This window comes from Camelus bactrianus, chromosome 12 (genome assembly GCF_048773025.1).
Source record: "Camelus bactrianus isolate YW-2024 breed Bactrian camel chromosome 12, ASM4877302v1, whole genome shotgun sequence".
NCBI lineage: Eukaryota > Metazoa > Chordata > Mammalia > Artiodactyla > Camelidae > Camelus > Camelus bactrianus.
Genome location: NC_133550.1, coordinates 39,093,703 through 39,112,325, shown reverse-complemented (window position 1 = coordinate 39,112,325; position 18,623 = coordinate 39,093,703). Strand labels below are relative to the sequence as shown.

At 34.9% G+C, this 18,623-nt stretch overlaps 1 protein-coding gene across 6 annotated transcripts in view; it reads left to right on the top strand.

Moving 5' to 3' along the window:
• VEZT (vezatin, adherens junctions transmembrane protein) overlaps positions 1–11,280 on the top strand; it is a 63,053-nt gene extending 51,773 nt beyond the window's left edge. For 4 of the 6 annotated variants that reach the window (XM_010962744.3, XM_010962743.3, XM_045522423.2 and 1 more), the window contains exon 12: positions 1,701–2,736. In XM_010962744.3, coding sequence (XP_010961046.1) covers positions 1,701–2,215 — 515 coding nt within the window. In that variant the 3' untranslated portion in view covers positions 2,216–2,736. Of the gene's footprint in view, positions 1–614; positions 1,669–1,700; positions 2,737–9,161 lie in introns of those variants that run through there. The other 2 variants (XM_010962747.3, XM_045522424.2) reach the window with 2 other exon arrangements.
• The last annotated feature ends 7,343 nt before the right edge of the window (positions 11,281–18,623 follow it).

The following is an 18,623-nucleotide window of genomic DNA, read 5'->3' as shown; positions in this document are numbered from 1 at the left end:
CTATGCTATCAATTTTTTGTTGTTTTTGTAATTAAATTACAGTCTTCTTAAATTGGTGCTTTATTATGGCCCACACTATCCATTCAGCAAAGTGTTCATTCAACAAGTAGATATTTAAGATACTGTTTACTGCTTTATCCCTAGCACATAGATCAAGAAATCCCCACGCTCCTGGAGGTTTATATTCTAGCACAGTGTTAATGCACTAGTCAGGTAATGCATTTTCTGGATTATGTGACCCCGTTTAATTAACAGTAATCAAGAATATCTATCAACGTCAAATATATGTTGCATTCTTTAAGAATTAGCAGATTTATAGACTAACACTGTACATGAAGTCTGAAAATAGCATTGTGTATAAACTTGTATCCTTTTTTATTTAGTATTTTCTTCATATAGCTTTAAAATTATCCTCTTACAGTATAGGCAAAGATATAACGATAAGAGAAACGTGTTTCTTTTTCAGGTATATGCTTTTGGTAGTTTACATTTGAAAGGACAATAATGCTGATTTAGTTTGTGAAAATAATTAAAAACCTGATGATACCATAAAATGCTTTTCCCATGAAAAATTTCAGTACATCTTCCAGAGTTGTTTTCATCTCTGCCTACAGGGGTAAAGTCCGAATGGAATTAGAGAGGGAAATTCTACACTGGAACCTGCTGTGGCCATTTTTTTCTGTTGTTGCTGCTTCTCTAGTGGAGTTACTGCAGCTTAGGGATCTGTTTCTTGGAAATGGACACATTTTACAAAATTATTTTTTAAATAAACGCCAGATCTTCAAGACGCACTTTTTTTTTTCTTCCGTCATGCTTCATAACATATTGTATTGTACTAACCCCTCATACTGGGAGGAGAGACTGCCTAGCAAGCAACCCACTGCCTACTAACATCAAGAGGGGCTAAATAAAACTTCATTTTCCTTGAAAGGACAACTTCTGCCGTATGGATGTAAAATTTATGTATTGCGCTTTGTACCATAGTTGACCTGGAATGCAGGTTTTATTTATTTTATATTTTTCTGTGGCATTACAAAATGTGTAGAAGTTATGGCTTTACTGTCATCAGGGTCTTGTTAGGTGATTGGCAAGTGAGTTGAATTGTATGTTGCATTTTTTTTTTTCCATGCTGTTTTAAATTGTAAATATATATGTGTTGACGATAGGATTATTATCTGGATTATTCTTAGACCTTTTATCTGACACATTATCAGTGAAAACCATGCTGCTTATTCTTTAACACAGTGGTTCTCAAACTTTAGTGTGTATCAGAATCCGGTGGAGGGCTTGGGAAACATAACCAGTCCCCTCTCAATTTCTAATTCGGTAGGTCCGAGGTGGAGCTCAAGAATTTGCGTTTTTCCGAATTCCTCGGTGATGCACTAATGCTGTTGATTCAAGGACCACACCTTGAGAACCAGTGCTTTAGTATTTTGAATAAGAAACTATATGAGGTGTCTTAAAATATTCATCAAAACCCCATCTCATTTCATTACTCAAGCATTTTATCTCATAATGTTTTCTGGTTTTATAAATTTACATTGATTTTACTAGAAAGTTTATTCAGCTTTTATTTACTTACTGTTCTTAATAAGAAAAAAAGCTACTGGGAGTTTAAATTAAAGTTTAAATCAATCCTGGGTTTTTAGTTATTATTTTTCTTTTCTTTTCCTTTCTTTTTTTTTTTTTTTCCTTTGAAGCTGTGTTGAAATCCTTGTCTCCTGTAGACCCAGTGGAACCCATAAGTAATTCAGAACCATCAGTGGATTCAGATATGGGGAAAGTTGGTAAAAATGATGCTGAAGAGGAAAATAGTAAACCCTCCACAACTGACAATGAAATAAGTAGTAGGACTGAGTATCTATGTGAAAACCCTCTAGAAGGTAAAAATAAAGACAGTTCTACAAATGAAGTCTTCCTCCAAGGAGCTGAAGAAAGAATGTATTACCAATTTGAGGGCGAAGATGAATCTCAGCAGGCAGATGTAGGTGGCCTGGCCCCTGCCCACCCAACCCCCAGGGACTCATCACAGCCCTCCATCAAGCAGAGGCTGGCACAGCTACACCTGTCGCCGGATTTTACCTTCACTGCTGGCCTCGCTGCAGAAGTGGCTGCTAGATCCCTCTCCTTTACCACCATGCAGGAACAGACTTTTGGTGATGAGGAGGAAGAACAAATAATGCAAGGAAATAAAAATGAGATAGAAGAAAAGTAAGAACCAAGATTTACATGAAGGATTTTAAATTATTCTTTTTATGAAAGTATTTTAGCTTCAAGACTAGATATTCCACTGGAAAGGGAAAATGAGTGTAAGTTTAGTATATGTAAAGTTAAGATGTGAATTTACAGGAAGAACCCAGGTTTGAACATCTGATCCAAAAATAGCAGTTACCTATAAATGGCAGATCTTTTAGGAAGATAGGAGAAAGGTGAGGGCTCTTTTGAATAAACTGCTGTTTTATTTGCAGCACAACTGATCATTCTGGAAATTCTTTAAGTACCTTTAATAACAAATGAATTTATCATTTCTTGCCAGAATTTGCTATCATAAAATGACTGGGATAATTCTGTTGCAAGAACATTAACATTTAGTAAGACTCCTTTTTACTGTATTCTCGCAGTTAATAACTGCAGCTATTACATTAATAACAAGTTGTTTGTATTTCATTTTTGTTTATACCAGTCTTAACACAGAGATACACATTCTGAATAAAAAAACGAATTGAATTCATGCAATTGATGTGTACTGGGGTTTGGAACTAAAAAGTAGTTTCAAAAGTACTTGAGTTATAACATCTTATGTTTTCTTGTTCCTATGTATATTCAGTAGTTAATTTTAAGATTTCCTCATGATGTCTAAAAAAAGAAATGCTGTACCTTTTAAGGAATTACCCTTTCAATTTTTTGTATTTATCTTTTTCTATTCTTGTTGCAACTAAAAGAGATGATGTCAGAGTGGGATCCCTTTAGTCCAAGGCCTCACCTCCAACTTTGCAGAGAATTCCTTTTATCAGTTTGTATAGAGATTATGGGTGCCATTAACACAAGCAAGTCACTGATGCTGCTGATTTCTAGCCTGAGGATGTACCCCCTCTCCACCTTAATAAGATTCTGGCAAATTCCTGTTGGCCTCCTGGAAAGCATCCTTGTCTCCTTAATACTTTATTTACAGACTACCTCTTTAAAGGGGTTGCTTTCCAAAATGTTCAGTCTCCTCTGTTTTGTGTTGTGATAATATTTTCAAAGAGTGATATTTTCAGGAGTATATTGTTTTTTTAAAACCTGTAGCTCCTATGCACTGACATAGTTTATAGACATTATTTAGGGAAAATGTAGGAAAAACTCAATTTATGCTGCTGTCTGACAAAGGAAATTACATGATGAATCTAGTATGTCTTTGGTGTTAAGAAACATATTGGAATTCCTGTAACTTAGCACTTCAAGTGAGTAAATTTTTGTATTCCATAGGGGATTTTGTTTTTTAATAATCTAAGGAAATTTATTTTTTGTCCTGAGGAAAAACTTGGTTCCGCTTTATATGAATAGTGGAGATCCTTGTGCTACAAGTGATTCTGCCGGTTGCCAGAAATTCTGGGACTTACCCATAATGAAGCTCTTAGGAGCAGTATCTTAGGGTGGGCCTAGTTTACCACTGAGAAATAGTTAGCTAAATTTCAAGAAAGAAATCTTGTGTTGTACCTGACTATTAGATTCTTAAATAATAATGCTTAGAGTATACTTTTGTTTTAAATTGCTTAGTTTACCAACTCCTTTTTTCTTTTAATTTAGAAGAATTATGGAAAAACTTGGTAATTTTCCTCTTAATCTATAACTTTACAGAAGAAGAATTATTAGAGTTTAGTCATTCTGATCTTTTTTATATTATTTTTATCACACCAGTTTGGGGAAATACCTTCATAATATTATATCAGTTTTATTCAATGCTCTCTAGGGTGATAACTTTTTAATTTTGAAAGACTAATTTTAATCAATTTCTATTTTTCCAGTTTGATCTGCTTTTTTTGAGGAGGGGTTATTAGGTTTATTTATTTATTTATTTTTAGTAACAGAAAAAATTGAATTGAACCCAGGACCTTGTGCATGCTAGTAAGCATGCACTGTACCACTTGAGCTTTACCTTCCCCTGTCTGATCTGTTTTATTCTCTAGTTATTACTTAGCTTTATAGAAATTCTACTTACTCTAAATCATGATATAAGGAGGTTGGAACTTTAATTGAATGTTCTGTTTTAAATGTAGTTTTTATAATTTGTCATCTTTTAAAATATTTCCATGATAAAATATTATCTTCCATGTGAAAATTCCTAATTTTCTTTTATAATAATCTAAAAGTCAGTGTTTCTCTGTCTGCCCCCTCCATGGGGCCACCTACATTAGAATAATTTGGAGATAATATTTTTAAAATACAGATTTGTGGCCATACTCCTAATCATTCTTAGTTGTTCATTTTGGGAAAAGACCTAAGTGATGTTTATGCCTGGTAAAATCTAAGAACCTCTGTCCAGGACTTTATTCTTGCCATGAATACTTTCGGAAATAAAACAAGTAAATCAATGTAATATAAATAGGTATTCTTGTTACTTTTCTGAGAATATTCTACTTTTGTCTTATCAGGCTTTTGACTAATTTTAATAGCTGCCACCCTACATCCAAAAGAAGCCCTCTAGCAAAAATATTTTATGGGGAAAACTTGTAATTGTGCTTTCAAATTTTACGAGAGTATTTTGACAGTATAATTCCTATTAAGAGTAATATCCTGACAGCTTTTAATATGAACATTTCCATAGTTTATTTTAAACCTAGTATACTTAATGGAAGAATGCATGGAAGGGGCTATTTATTTAGGTCACTCTTAAAGACAGAATTTTTGCCCTTTGCCTACATTTGGAAAATCATGGCACTAAATGATCTGGTTACAGTTATATCTATTTTAAATCCTTTTTTTTTTCCAGCTCTCATTAAAATTCTACATATCTTGTCTATCTAGGGTCAGACTCCTGTTGGTTTTTAATTTGCACTTGGCTGCTTGTTTTCACAAGTTGTCTGTATTATCTGACTTCATAAGTTAAATCCTTATTAAAGCTAATTGTACTTACAGCATCTGAATATATCTCACTAGGAACTCTAATGCATTGACTCAAGTTGGATTTCGGAAGTTACTGGAGACAAGCAGGTTGGGAAAAACAAGTTTAAAGCAAATTACTAAGGAATTTTAAGACTTTAACGGTTTAATACAGAAGAATAGACCTGAGTTTAAATCCCAGACCTGTCATTTAAAAGCTGTGCGTATAGTTGATGTAATAATGTCACAGGGTTCCCAGCAAAAAACAAATTCTCTGAATTGCTAAATGATGTTTGTGATTTCTGACTTCTCAGAAATAGTTAAAAAGGAAATAAAACTTTTGAGGCTGAAAAACAAGATCTGGTTATGTTAGTAACCAGTTAGTAAATATGTTAGTAAAATAGGTCAAAAATTTAAAACTCATTTTCTTGAAAAATAAAAAGTAATATTCTGATTTACATAATAAAAGTGGTAAAGCTTTTAATGTTAAAGCATAAAAAGAATCAAGTTCTGATACATTTCACAAAATGATAAGTCAATGGAATTAATCAGAAGGAACCCTAGAGGTCATTTCACGCTGGTGACTGACTTTTACACACCATCAGTAATGTAAAATACAATATATTTTGATAAGTTACTAGGATTTCCTATAAATCATATAGGAAGAAGAGCTCAACTGATTTGGTTTAATCATAGTATATTGTTTCTATATCCAAACAAAACAAGAACCATAAGACTGTGGTATAGCTTAGCCAACTAGTTATTTGAACTGAAGTAGACATGCCATTCATTCATGACAACTAGACAAAGCATAAAGACTGATTTATTCTTCCAGTTCTATTTATAAGAACATATCTATGTAATTGACACTTAGAATTAGAAAATCAAGCTACAAATATCTTAAAAGAGAAAATATGGAGAAAAAAATGCCCTAAGTACAGTAACAATTCACTTATGTCATCATTGACAGGTGACTAACTTGCATTAGTTAATTTTTCTGTTAACTGAGGTAAATCCATTTAATCATTAATTTCTGCAACAGTTTAGTAGGAGCTTTTCTAAAGTGTACTTTCTATTTCTCCACTTTCTCTTCGTCATCTTTATGAACATCAGATCCTATCATGGGAACTACTAAGATATACAATGCCCTTTTACTGCCTGACCCTGCATTGCTATGCTTTTTGAGTTGTGTCTGTTTTTCAGTTTTTCTATCTTCCCTTGTAATCAGCTGTCACTGTTTGCTGCTGTCTTGTGTGCCTGCCTCCTGCACTAGGCTCCTAATTTGCTGCTTCTAATCTGCTGTGGACTGAGAAACCAGATTGCCAAGCTTGCTAGAATTGTGTCTAAAATAAGAGTAAGTAGACTGAACGAAGGCTAAGGGGCTTTTCTGTCAGTAAAATGCATGGACTTTGTGGTACTTGTTGGGCTGCTTAGCATACTTTTGTTTGCCTCTTAGTTCTTTACTGAGAATTCCTAAAAATACTTGGTTAAATATGTGATTGCCATATACTTAAAAGTATTAATTCAAGTTTTATATGTTGATGTTTCTAGGACTCTCCATTAATGAATTGAGCTATAAAAGAAAATTGAAAATTTGACTATCATCTTTGTATAAATCATTCTGTATATTTTAGGAAAATGTTAAATATTTTGTTCTTGTTAAATGTTCTAGTATAGTACACAGACTTAAAACTTAGAGTACTATAAATGGACTTCAACTATGTACACCAAGATTTATATTCTAGAACTAAATATGCTTGGCCAACTTAATAAGAACTGGCTAACTGAATATTTGGGGAATGAGTCATTCTAGATATCCCAGTTTTCTACAGTGCTTAAACCTAAGCATTAAAAATTTTTGAAATAAATTCTGAAGGAAATCTTTTTAAAACTTAATATGTATTGCTGTCTTCTTAAATGATATATGAGGTACATTAAAAATTTTTTATGTCAAAATGATCATCATTAACAATGGTTTTGCTTTGGTAGGCAAATGAGGCACTGAGAGCTACATGCCCCTTTACTAAATAGCTCCATTGTTTTGTGTCTTTCTTTTCTAATAGTTTTGATTCCTCTGATTTATAGTACCGCTTGCTTAAATGTGCCTGTAGCAATCGCCTTTCTCCACCCTCATAATGCTTCTTCTAGTCTGCTTCGGTTTTGGAAAGCAGGTGACTAAGACAGCTAGCATAATGTATAAAGTAGGAGTAAACTGACTCAGTGAAGACCTGAAAAACTAGATTATATTTAAGTGCATGGATTTTTGTGACATCTATTACTCACTACCTCAGTGAAGTTACTAGATTAGATCTGTTCTCAGAATAGAAGAGCTGTTAGTGTACAAAAGGAACCATCTTGTTTCCGTACTTAACCTTCTCTATATTTCTATTCTCTAATTTTTCGGTTTTGATTGGAACCAGTCTACTCCAATTAGCATTTTCTGTAGTACTTTCTATTTAAATTGGATACCACATGCTGCTAAGAATTTCTTTGTCTGGGTTGGTTTTTTTATGTTGGTTTTGTTTTGAGAAATGTGTCTTCATTACCAAAACATGAAATAGGTTGAGCCTTGGAAAATAAGGAAAATTTCATTATTGATACCATAGAGAACTGAGAAGTAAGAAGGTTTTTAGACTCTAGACAATTACACACAATGAATTTATTCTTTAATTATGCATGTTTTTAAGACAGTGTCTTTATTCAATTAAATGTATGTTAAAAGTTTGCCGGAAGTTACAGTGTTGGACCTAATGATATTGATAGATATTTGAATGACTGAATTCCCACTGTCATTCTATATTTTGCATGTTTAAATTATAATTTAATATGTTAATTAATCAGGCATGATAATTTTTCTCTCTCGAGTGAAAAATAAACGTTAAATTTGCATGTTACAATGTTTGCAAGTAAAATTCAAATCTGTCTAGAAAGAGAGATCTGTCTGGAATTAGCACTTAACAACTTAGTTTTACCAGCAGGCTGACTGTTTTAGTAACTGTATGTTGTTGACTCATCCTGCCATCACATACAGGGTAATCAGAAAATTAGTCTATTTATTTTATGGCTGTACTTCATAGTTAGCTTTCAGGCATTCATGCCACTGGAAGGAAATTATGATACAATATTCATTAAAAAATAGATGATCCAAACTAGTTTCTTGAGTTGAGACTGCCATTACAGAATAGGCATGAAGCTACACTTGGGTTGGTGGTACAAGGAGAAAAATTATCTTTGAGTACAGTTGTGAGAGGAAAGTGATCTACTTACTGTAATTGCTGTAAACCAAAAAAAGGATGAACTGATTTCATAATTGACATATACATAAGTTTAATATGAATGAGGAGTTAATTTTATGGATATCCTAAAATGTGTGATAAGTTTAAATACGTGTGGTATTTTTTTTAATGCAATAGAAATTTAAATGTATTTTAACCTGTCAGCAATTAATTTAGCTTGTTTATCCCTATTTACTGAATTTCTTTTGGCACATATCAAACATGTTATTGCAAAAGGACAGTATTTAAGTTGTGTATACTTTTGAATATAGTCTTTTAAAAAATGCATATATTCTATGAGAGATTGTTGTAGAAATATATTTTTCCTCTCTTCTATAAGAGTTTCTCAAATAAGAGATAATTTTACTATTTTGGACTTGACATTTTTCACTTTTGTAGCATTTCCTGAAAGTCAGCTACCTTCAAACAAGTTTATTTTACCATTGAACATATTCTTTTAAACTAACACATGTCTTTTACAAGTTTATTCTTTTATAATATTCTAAGGAATTATATATTCTTTTTCCCCTCAAGTAAATCCTTAAATTAGCTTCATTTCTAAATTAAGTATTTTCTGCACTTTAATTTCACCAACCTGTACCTTCTGTTCATACTATGACTTAAAGAATGCTTACTCAGGCACAGTGCTTACATATGGCAAAGTACAAAATGTTACTCTCGTCCCTTAAAGACTGGCTTATGGTCCTGGTACAGCCCTGGAGGTCCATATGAGGGAAAAGTCCAGAAGTCCACCTGAGCTGAAAGTGGTTCCAAGGAGTTTGGTTTTGTTTGGGTTTGTTCTAGGTATGGTCCCAGGGATCCCAGATCAAACCAGGCCCCTGGGCCTATCCTAGAACCAACCTAAACTCGCGCATCATTCCTGGAACATCAAGAGTATGAAGACTGAAGATAACCTGAGGCTGATGAGACATCCTGCGTTCACCAAGACTCACTTTTTTTGGTATGTGTCACTACATTTTCACAAGAATTGGTTGCTTAATCCTATTAAAATAGAAGGCCGACAGTGAATAACAAGATAAAGTCTAATTGGACTTTGACATTATAGTAATTTATCACAATAGAAATATGGTATGTAATACAGTTATTAATTGCCAATGAGAATTGTTCTTATAACTTTAATTATCAGATCTCTATTTTTTAGGTTAAACAACTTAGCCACCAAAACAAATTCTATCCCAAATTAATTATTTCTATTTTTATTTTTCTCAAAGACTCTCCTCAACAGTTTTATTTTCAGTCTTATTTAACTTTTCATAGTTTCTGAAAGGTATTAGTCTTTGCCTTTTGGCTGCAATGCTACGTGATTTTAAACTCGTTTCTGGAAATGAATGCCTTTTTCTTTTAATCTGTGACTGAATCCACCACATTGCTTTCAGCTTGCTTTTTGAGGTTCAGATCTGGGAAGACCCTTCGCATTATTTGTACTCACTGTCCCTTGTAAGCCTCACTGTAGGCTACGTTTTAGAATCTGCTATGGTTGATGAGAACAAGCTAGGATGATAGAGTGGAAATAGATGGATACCTCACATTTTACAACAGTGTTTTGCACAGTAAGGCTTTTAGCAAGTTTCTTTATTTTTGTTCTCTACTGCTCTGGATTTTTTAAATATTCTGATCTAGTTGATTCATGACATGGTCTCACATCATAACTGTGACATTGTTATAGTCACATACATGTTTCTGTTTAATTTGGAGTGCAAGATTTCTGAAAAGGCATTGAAAAGACCCCAAATCCAGTAACACGATGAAAATGTATACTTTTGGTAATACTGGCATTTCAATAGATTTAGACCATGTTTGAAATAACTGCAGATTAATCAAGGACTATACATGTGAAAGGAGCCCCAAACTGCTGTTCCTCCAAGCCTTGTCACACCAGAAAAACTGGTGTTATCAATGGGGTATCCTTTAAAATAGGAATGTGAGCCTACTGAGGGTCATTCTGAAGAACCCAACCCTGGGGTTAGTTCTGTGCTACATTCATTACATAGATGCTTCAGCCCATGGATTCTTTTATTTTTGCCTTTTAAATTTTACTATGTTTATCCTTCTCTCTCAGTGTTTTCCTATTTGCATAAATCAAAACACTGTACATGTTACTATGTGTGTTTTATATTGTTTTTTAATAAAATAGTGGACTTTGGATATAATGATTTTGGATTTTGGTTCCTTTTAAAGCCAAATGATTCAAATGCTTTTATTGTCTTATAAATTCACTCTTAATTTATGCCTCAATTCTTCTCATTTTTCCCTAATGAACAATAAAGAATTTAATTATATTCAGTTTCTTCCAGAATTTATGAAATTTTGTGTTCACCCAAACATGAAAAACCTATCATCAGTAATCTTGTATAAGTACTAATCTGTGAACACAGTTAACTATTTCTTGGCACAGCCTGAAATGCATGAGCCCAGTTTACATTTATGTACAATAAGTACTCTCATACCGGGGGGGGGGGGGGGGGGGGCTTTGTACTCTCTTTCCACATTGTTATATATGAACACTGAAAACAGAAATTGCTGTACTGTGCTCCAGAGTTCAGGCTTCTTTACATATAAGTTTCTAAAGTCTGCCTTTACCTTAGATGCTTTTAGAGTGTAAGCTATAAAAAATATCATTTGAGAGTATTCTTTCAAAGGTGTTTTAATTTTTACTTTTTAACTACTTATGTTTTATATAGTAAAACTGTACCTTTCCAAACCTACCTGAAGACTTAAGAGTACAACCTTTTTTAACACAGTACTTTCTTTGATAACTCTATGTATTTTACCATATTGAATTTTTGTCAACTGTTTTAAAAGATTTTACAAAAACCCAACAGTAGGTTTTTATGTGTCTGTATTATTATTGTTCCTTCTAAGCTTAAGAAGTATCCAATAAAAATCAGTAGTTTATATTTCATTCCTTATTCTAGTGTTTGCAACATGAATTAGCCAAAATATAAAACTTGTTTTTCTCTTCCTCTGTCTCTATTTTTCTATTTTTTTTTTCCAGAATTTGTTAATATACCCAAAAGAGACAGCAGTTATCTGGAAAGCCATGGACTCATTAGTCTTAAGTTTTGTTTGTTTGGTCATTCAAGTGCTTCACATGATAATTTATCAGTGAAAACAGCAAATTAAATTTAAAAGGTCTGTTTTCACCTCTCACTGACTTTGCCATTGGATACATTCTAATCATGTTATATTTGTTGACTTACATGACCTCCCTGACAGAAAAGACATACCGAACTAAGAAGAGAGTTAACGTCCAAGGGATCATACTTGTCCTGTGTAAATGAATGAATGATTGGTTGTAACCTCTCTAAGCTTAGCTGCAGTCTTGGAAACATTTATGGTAACTGCACAGTGGTTCTGCAGACTGAATGCTGGTTAAAGAGAAAGTGGCTTTCCTTGAACTGAACTTTTAAATAAATAAGCTACCTCTTCACAGAAAAGATCTGAAGCAAGGAATAAATATTTGTAAAGGCAGTTCTTGAAATTTGGCCCTTGTCTGGGATTTACTAAATAAAAGTGTGAGATAAGATGTATATAGTCACTCTACCGGATTCTGAAGTCATTGGGTAGGAAATATCCCATATGATAATCACTCCTTGTTTTCATAATTTGCTTTTGAAGGTCCTTAGCAGATGTGCTATAACCATTGAAAATAAAGTTGGCAAATAGTAATTTCCCCTGGATGTACATCTGTAAAAATTAATAAAACATTTTCAGAATCTGGTCATATGGAAATTAGTCTTGTTTACTGAAGGAAGATCTTAAATGTGTCCCTATGAAAAAATGTTTATTTTTATATACAAAGTAATATTAGGTATCAGACATGTTTCTAGAACCTGAATATATTATTTGAAGATATACAGGCTTAGTAGTTTTCTCAAAGTCATACACATGAAGTGGCAGAACCAGTATCCCAACCAGTTTGAAAGACACGAACATCTGTTCTTCACCATTATGATAAGTTACCCGTGGATACATTTCATTTTACAGCTAACCTCGAGAATAAACTACAGAGCCCTGTGTTTGGAAGTCAATAGAGCTGGATTATGGACAGAACTATTGTAAATCTCAGGCAAATGACTTATCCATATTGAGTCACAGTTTCTTCTGTAAGAAAAAAAAACTAACAATTGTGATTTATGAATTGGACTGGACCTCTAAAATCCTCTCTAGTATTAAAATTCTCAGATTGTCTATTTCTTAATAAAGAGATAGTTCTGCTATGTAAAGCCAAATCTACATACTGTTCCATGGTGCAAGAGAGTTTATATTTAGGCACAGGTGAGCATCTTGAGAACTACTCAACTTCTAGAGATTAGAAAGGACAAGAATTGGTGGCAGGGGAGGGAGATAACAGTTTTAAAAATAGTGTAGCTGGTTCCAGCACAGAACATAATCTGCTAAGAATTAATTATACCTTATATTTTAAAGCAATGCAATACAAGTACTTAATGGGAGTATAATAATTCAAAAGGAACAATAATTCTCTGATTACACGCTATTTCTTTCCCCTTAGATAGCATAATCTTCATCATGATGGGATGTCCTATTAAAAGGTTTCTGGTTTATCTTCATTTCAGCAACAAAAGAATCTCTCATGTGAGTTTCATATCTAGGACCATCGCTAGCCAATGCTGGCTGAAGGGGAGTTTGGTATGGTTCCCTGATCTGAAATGCATTATTCTTTGGCTTTATTCTTTAGCACTCATGTCTGGCTATTAGCCATGAAGTCACTTATCTTGCCTGAACTTAGAATATTAAACTATGATACATAAGTAATGACAGCCAATGACAAGGTTATATGACAATTACATCTAGTATACATGTGAATATTTTATAAAATCTGAAGAATTTGACAGTGATAATCCCTTAAACAGTGACATAAGGGTGACTTTTAACCAGTTTTCTCACCATGATAAACATGAAACACTTGTATAATAGGGGGAAAAGTGTAATTTAAGAAACTTGTAAGTTATAAATGTGTAGAATTTCATTGTTATTTTGGGCTTATATTCATTCATATATATAAAAGCCATTGCCTCTCAGGTTAAAGCTGGGGCCTGGAGAAAATGAGACAAGGCTGCAGTCTTCTGTTCTTGCCGAAATAACTTGGTCAAAATACAGAGAAATGTTAGACTAGAAAAAAACCTTAAGTCTGTATGTCCAGAGGCCAGGGTATGACCAGACTCAGTACCAAAACTCAAAGTTTCTTCTTACTGAAAACATGTTGAGTTGAGTTTCCGTTGTGCTTCAAAACCTGGAATAACCCAATTCAGAGGTTCTCAGCATTTTACCAACTAAAGATCCCTGATATTTTCCCCTTGGGACCCATGTTTTGAAGAATTTTTATCACATAATCAACATTCCCTAAAACTCCCCAAGTTGTATGCTGTCCCTGACCCCTCTTTTTTTTCTTTTTCCCCCGAACTAACCAAAGCTACAGTGGCCATATAGTAGGAGTGTATGCTGCATGCCAGGCACTGTTCTCAGTGCTGAAGACAGCAGTGAGCAAAACAAAGCTGCTGCCCTCACTGACCACTAAGGTGGAGAGTCAGACAATACATTAAGTGGGTCAGCTGTACAGAAAATGAAGCCAAATAAGAGGGGTGTGGAGGATGCAGGGAGCTTTTTCACATAAGGTGGTCAGGTGTGAAGGGAGTGAAGGAACTGGCCCCACAAGTAGAAGAGCATTGTAAAAACAGCAAGTGAAAGAAAGGGCCTTGAGGCAGGAACAGAAGCAAAGAGGCAAGTGTGGCTGAAGCCCCGTGAGATGGGGGCTGGTCAGTCAAGGAGGGCCTTGTAATGAATAAGGCTTTTCCTCTGAGTTAGGAAGGCACTGGAGGTTTTTAAGCAGTGAAGTGACATGACATGGCTTGGATTTTTAGTGTTTTTAAGTTTAAAAAGCATTGTTCCATGTGGTGCTCTAACAGGGATGGAGGTAAGGGAGACCTGTTGGCTCTTGAGATGATCTACATGAGAGATGATGGGTGGTGGTGGTGGTGAAGGCAGTGAGAGGGGATCAAATTCTGGATATAAGTTGAAGGTGGAGCCAACAGGACGTGCTGATATAATGAATGTGCAGTATAAGAAAGAAGAGGTCTAGATGATTCTAAGGTGTTTGGCCTGAACAAGTAGAGGAACAGAGTTGTCATTTACTGAGATGGGGCAGCCAGTGAGGTTTGGGTAGAAACTGAGCTGGTTTGGATAGGCTAAGTGTGAAATACTTAATAATCTTTAGGTGGAAATGTTGAATAGGCAGTTGGCTATATAAGGCTAAGTTTAGAAGAAAGATCCAGACTGGGAGATGTCAGCATTTGGGGTGTTAGCTAAAGTTATGAACATAGGTTAGAGGACGGAGTCAGAACACAGAGATCCTTGAGGAATCTAAAGTTGGAAATCAGGAGATAAGGAGGAACCTGCAAAGGAGACTGAAAGGGGGCCATCATGATCATAGAAGTGGTGCTGAATGAAGTATTTTATAAGAGGCAGTGATTATCGTATCAAATGCTGCTAAAAGATCAAGAAAGATGAGGTCATTTGAATGTCTTCTTTGGAGAAATGTCTCTTCAAGTCCTTTGTCTATTTTTCAATTGGGTTGTTTATTTTTTTGTTGTTAAATTGTAGTTTACATATTCTGAATATTAATCCTTTGTCAGATATATGCTTTGCAGATATTTTCTCCCCTTTTGTGAGTTGTCTTTTCACTCTCTTGATAGAACAAACATCTTTTGACACACAAACATCTTTAATTTTGATGAAGAAAAATGATTGTATTCCTTTGTTGTTATGTTTCCTTATCTTTTCAAGAAAGACAATAATGCCACCTGTATCATAGCATTATTAGGAAGATTAAGTAAATTAATACATGTGATACATGTAAGGGGATTGGGACAATACTGCCACATAAGAAGCATTCAATAAATCTTAGCTGTTACTCAGGCTAAGTTTAGTATAAAAACCATCAGTCAGAGAAACAGAATTAGGACACATGACGTGGAAGCCAGAGGAACAGATGGTTTCAAGAAGAGCATGATCAGCAGTGCAGAATGACGCGGAGATGTCAAATCAGATCAAGCAAACTTAGACTTGACACCTAAAAGGTCAGACAGAGGTGTGACAGAGGCAAATGCCAAATTATACCAGACAGAAAAGATTTGCTAGGCCCTTTGTGGCCTCCAGGGCCAAGCCTCCTGCTGTTTCAGCCCTTACAGTGCTCCACAACAAGACTGAACCTGTGGGGTTTGCTGAGGTACAGCACAGAGAACACTCAATTTGAAGTCAGAACAACCAGGTTAAAGACCCTGGTCTCCTACCACCTGACACCTGTTTTCACCTCCAGAGCTCCAATTCCCTCACTCCTAGAGGATGGTTATTCCTATTTTACAAGAACAGCGACAGGTTTAAGTGAAGAGTAAACATAATGGTAAGTCATTAATGATTAGTCATAATAAATGGTTCTATTCTAACTCCTCTTCTTGTTCTAATGTTCTAACATTCAGTAATTCTCCCTGTGTACCAGGTCTTGTGAAGTGGGGTATTCCCTTTTTACAAATACTTGGCTTAGAGGTTTGCAGTGGTAATAAGGTAAGACTAATGCATGTCAAGGCTTATGACAATTCCAGATACTGTTGTATTCTGTTGGAAAGTTTTTGCTTGATTTTTTTTGTGGTGATTTTTCTGTCTTCAGGTCCGCTTCCTGAGCCACTGCATTCCTCATGGCTGTGGTGTTCACCAACTTACCCATCCTTGGCTGCTGCCATAAGAAGCGAGTGCTTAACTATCATCATTGACTAGATCCATGGATCTCTCTGTTCACTTTGTTTTGGTTGTAGCCATGAGAATTTAACATTTAACTGAGTTGTGAGTGCACTGCAGAAGTTTGTTTAAGGATTTCATCTGCTGTTCAGTAAACAAAACTTGGGGCTCCCACTGAGTTCTTGCAGCTACCAAAGCAAAGATGTTTTCAGTGGAGTCACTGTCCAGTCTTGATCACTTTTACGCTATGAGCTGAACTTCAGGGAAGGATGTAAGTCATATTTATTTAGTCTGGTTTGTACCTTGTTGTATGGCTCCTGCTTATTTTTCTTTTAAAGTTTATATTTCTTTTTGATTTATTACATATCCCAAGGTACCTTAGGAATGAATATTTTCAGAATATAATAAGATTCTACATTCCATAAAGAATACCTGAATTCAGAGAAATCCAAATGAACTAGGACTTCACAATTTTTTGTTCATCAATGAAAGATGGTAACAGATGGAAAGAATTTTTAACTCAATACACATTTACTGAGTGGTCTTCTTTGTACTAGACACAACAGTCACCCTGTGAGATAAGTATTCCCATTTTACAGATGGGGAAAGTGACTCCCAAGTTAAATATCTAGTCCAAGAGCCCAAGTTTCTTAGCAAGAAAAAGTATTAGACTAGGTTCTCCAAAAAGGCTCTTTGACTTCAAATTAGATGTTTGTTCTATGTATTTTGTCATTTTTCTCTTATTTTCCTGCATAGGTCACCATATACAAGGACATACATGCACACACATACACACACACACACACAAAACAGAGGAATCCTAATTACCACTTCAAGCAGCATAATCCTCTGCACTTAGTTTAATCACAGGATTCTTAAGTCAATTAAATGGGCAATTAATTTTTCTGTGCATTGTTCACTCACATAATAAAACTGTTCATCTCATTTCTTCAGACATTCTCCCCCACACCCCTGTCCTCAATGTTAAAATTCTTCATTAGTCATGCAGTTGATGTGAGATCTTTTTGCAAGAGCACTTTGTAAACTGAAAAGATATTCTTATTATCTAGTTGTGGGATACAGTCTGTCCTACTTCATTTGGCTGAATGATGAGAAGTTAAATGTTTAAACCGTACCAGTTATATACCATTGTTCCAGGAATTGAATTGAGTGGAATTGAAAGGCTTTTCCAACACTCAAACCAAGCAAACAGTCCCTGATTTGCTGTCTCAAACTAAATATATTAGCCTTGTAGTGACCAAATATTGACTAAATGAGAACAAAGAGTTCTAACTGCCCTCTAAAGCACTTGCCACTGAACCTTAATGAAATATCACAAGATGCTTCCAGACAGCAACTCTTTCAGTTAGGAAGAGACTGGAAAAGGGATATGTGTTAGAAGAGTAAGTAGAGACCTCCAAAATACTCTCTCCCAGGAATCCTAAAAAGTCTCATTTACAGAAAAACAAAGAGGAGACAACTTCCCACACTAGCTACCCATGCATTATATCTCAACACTGTCAACAGATACTTCATGGTCCCCATTTTGAACTATGAGTCAGAATACCTGAGTTTGAACCTTCGTTCCACCCTTTAGCTGTGTGATCTCCTTCAAGGTTCAGTTTCCTTATATGTAAGTGGAAATAGTAACATCATCTCATAGGATTGTTGCCAGGATTCATGGAATTAGTTATGTGAAAAAGTATGATTCTTAGCAAATATCTTTTCCTTTGGGTCTCAAATTATTTATTTATTTATTTATTTATTTATTTATTTATTTATTTATTTATTTATTTATTTATTTATTTATTTAATTTTATGGGGGTGGTGGATTCCCGCCTTGTAGAAAAGCCTAGGGCTTTGCCAAGGGCTGAGACAAAGGCTTGGTTAATAAGTGAAAGGGACAAAACAAAGTAAAAATGGGTTTGCCATTCCTATTGGAAGGATTACTGAGTATTCATTCACCCAGTCAAAAAATATTTATTGAAGCCTGCTATTTCTCTAGGCAGTCTTTTAGGCACTGGGATGCAGGAATGAACAGAAAGGACAAAGTCCCTGCCTTCAGTGGGGGGATCAGATAATAAACCAGTAGATGCAAAAGACGCCAAATAGTGATGAGTGCTGTGAATTGAATGAAGCGGGTAAGAAATAGAGCAGGAAAGGAAGGTCACTGAAGGGATGCCATTTGTCTAGAGATGGGATTATGCAAAAGGATAAATCATGCAAATATCTGGAGAACAACCAGCAATGGGAACTCTGAGGGGAACACCAAGGAGGCCAGGGTGGCAGGAGCTGAGTGGGCAAGCAAAGAGAGGCAGCCAGGGGCCAGATTACATGACATCTTGAGGTCCATACAAAGGATCTGGGATTTCATTTCAAATGTGATGAGTAGGAGAGTGCTGTAATCTGATTTAGATTTCATAAAGATTAGTCTGGTCACTCTGTAGAGGACAGAGAGTGGATGGGACAAGAACAGAAGCAGGGAGATAAATC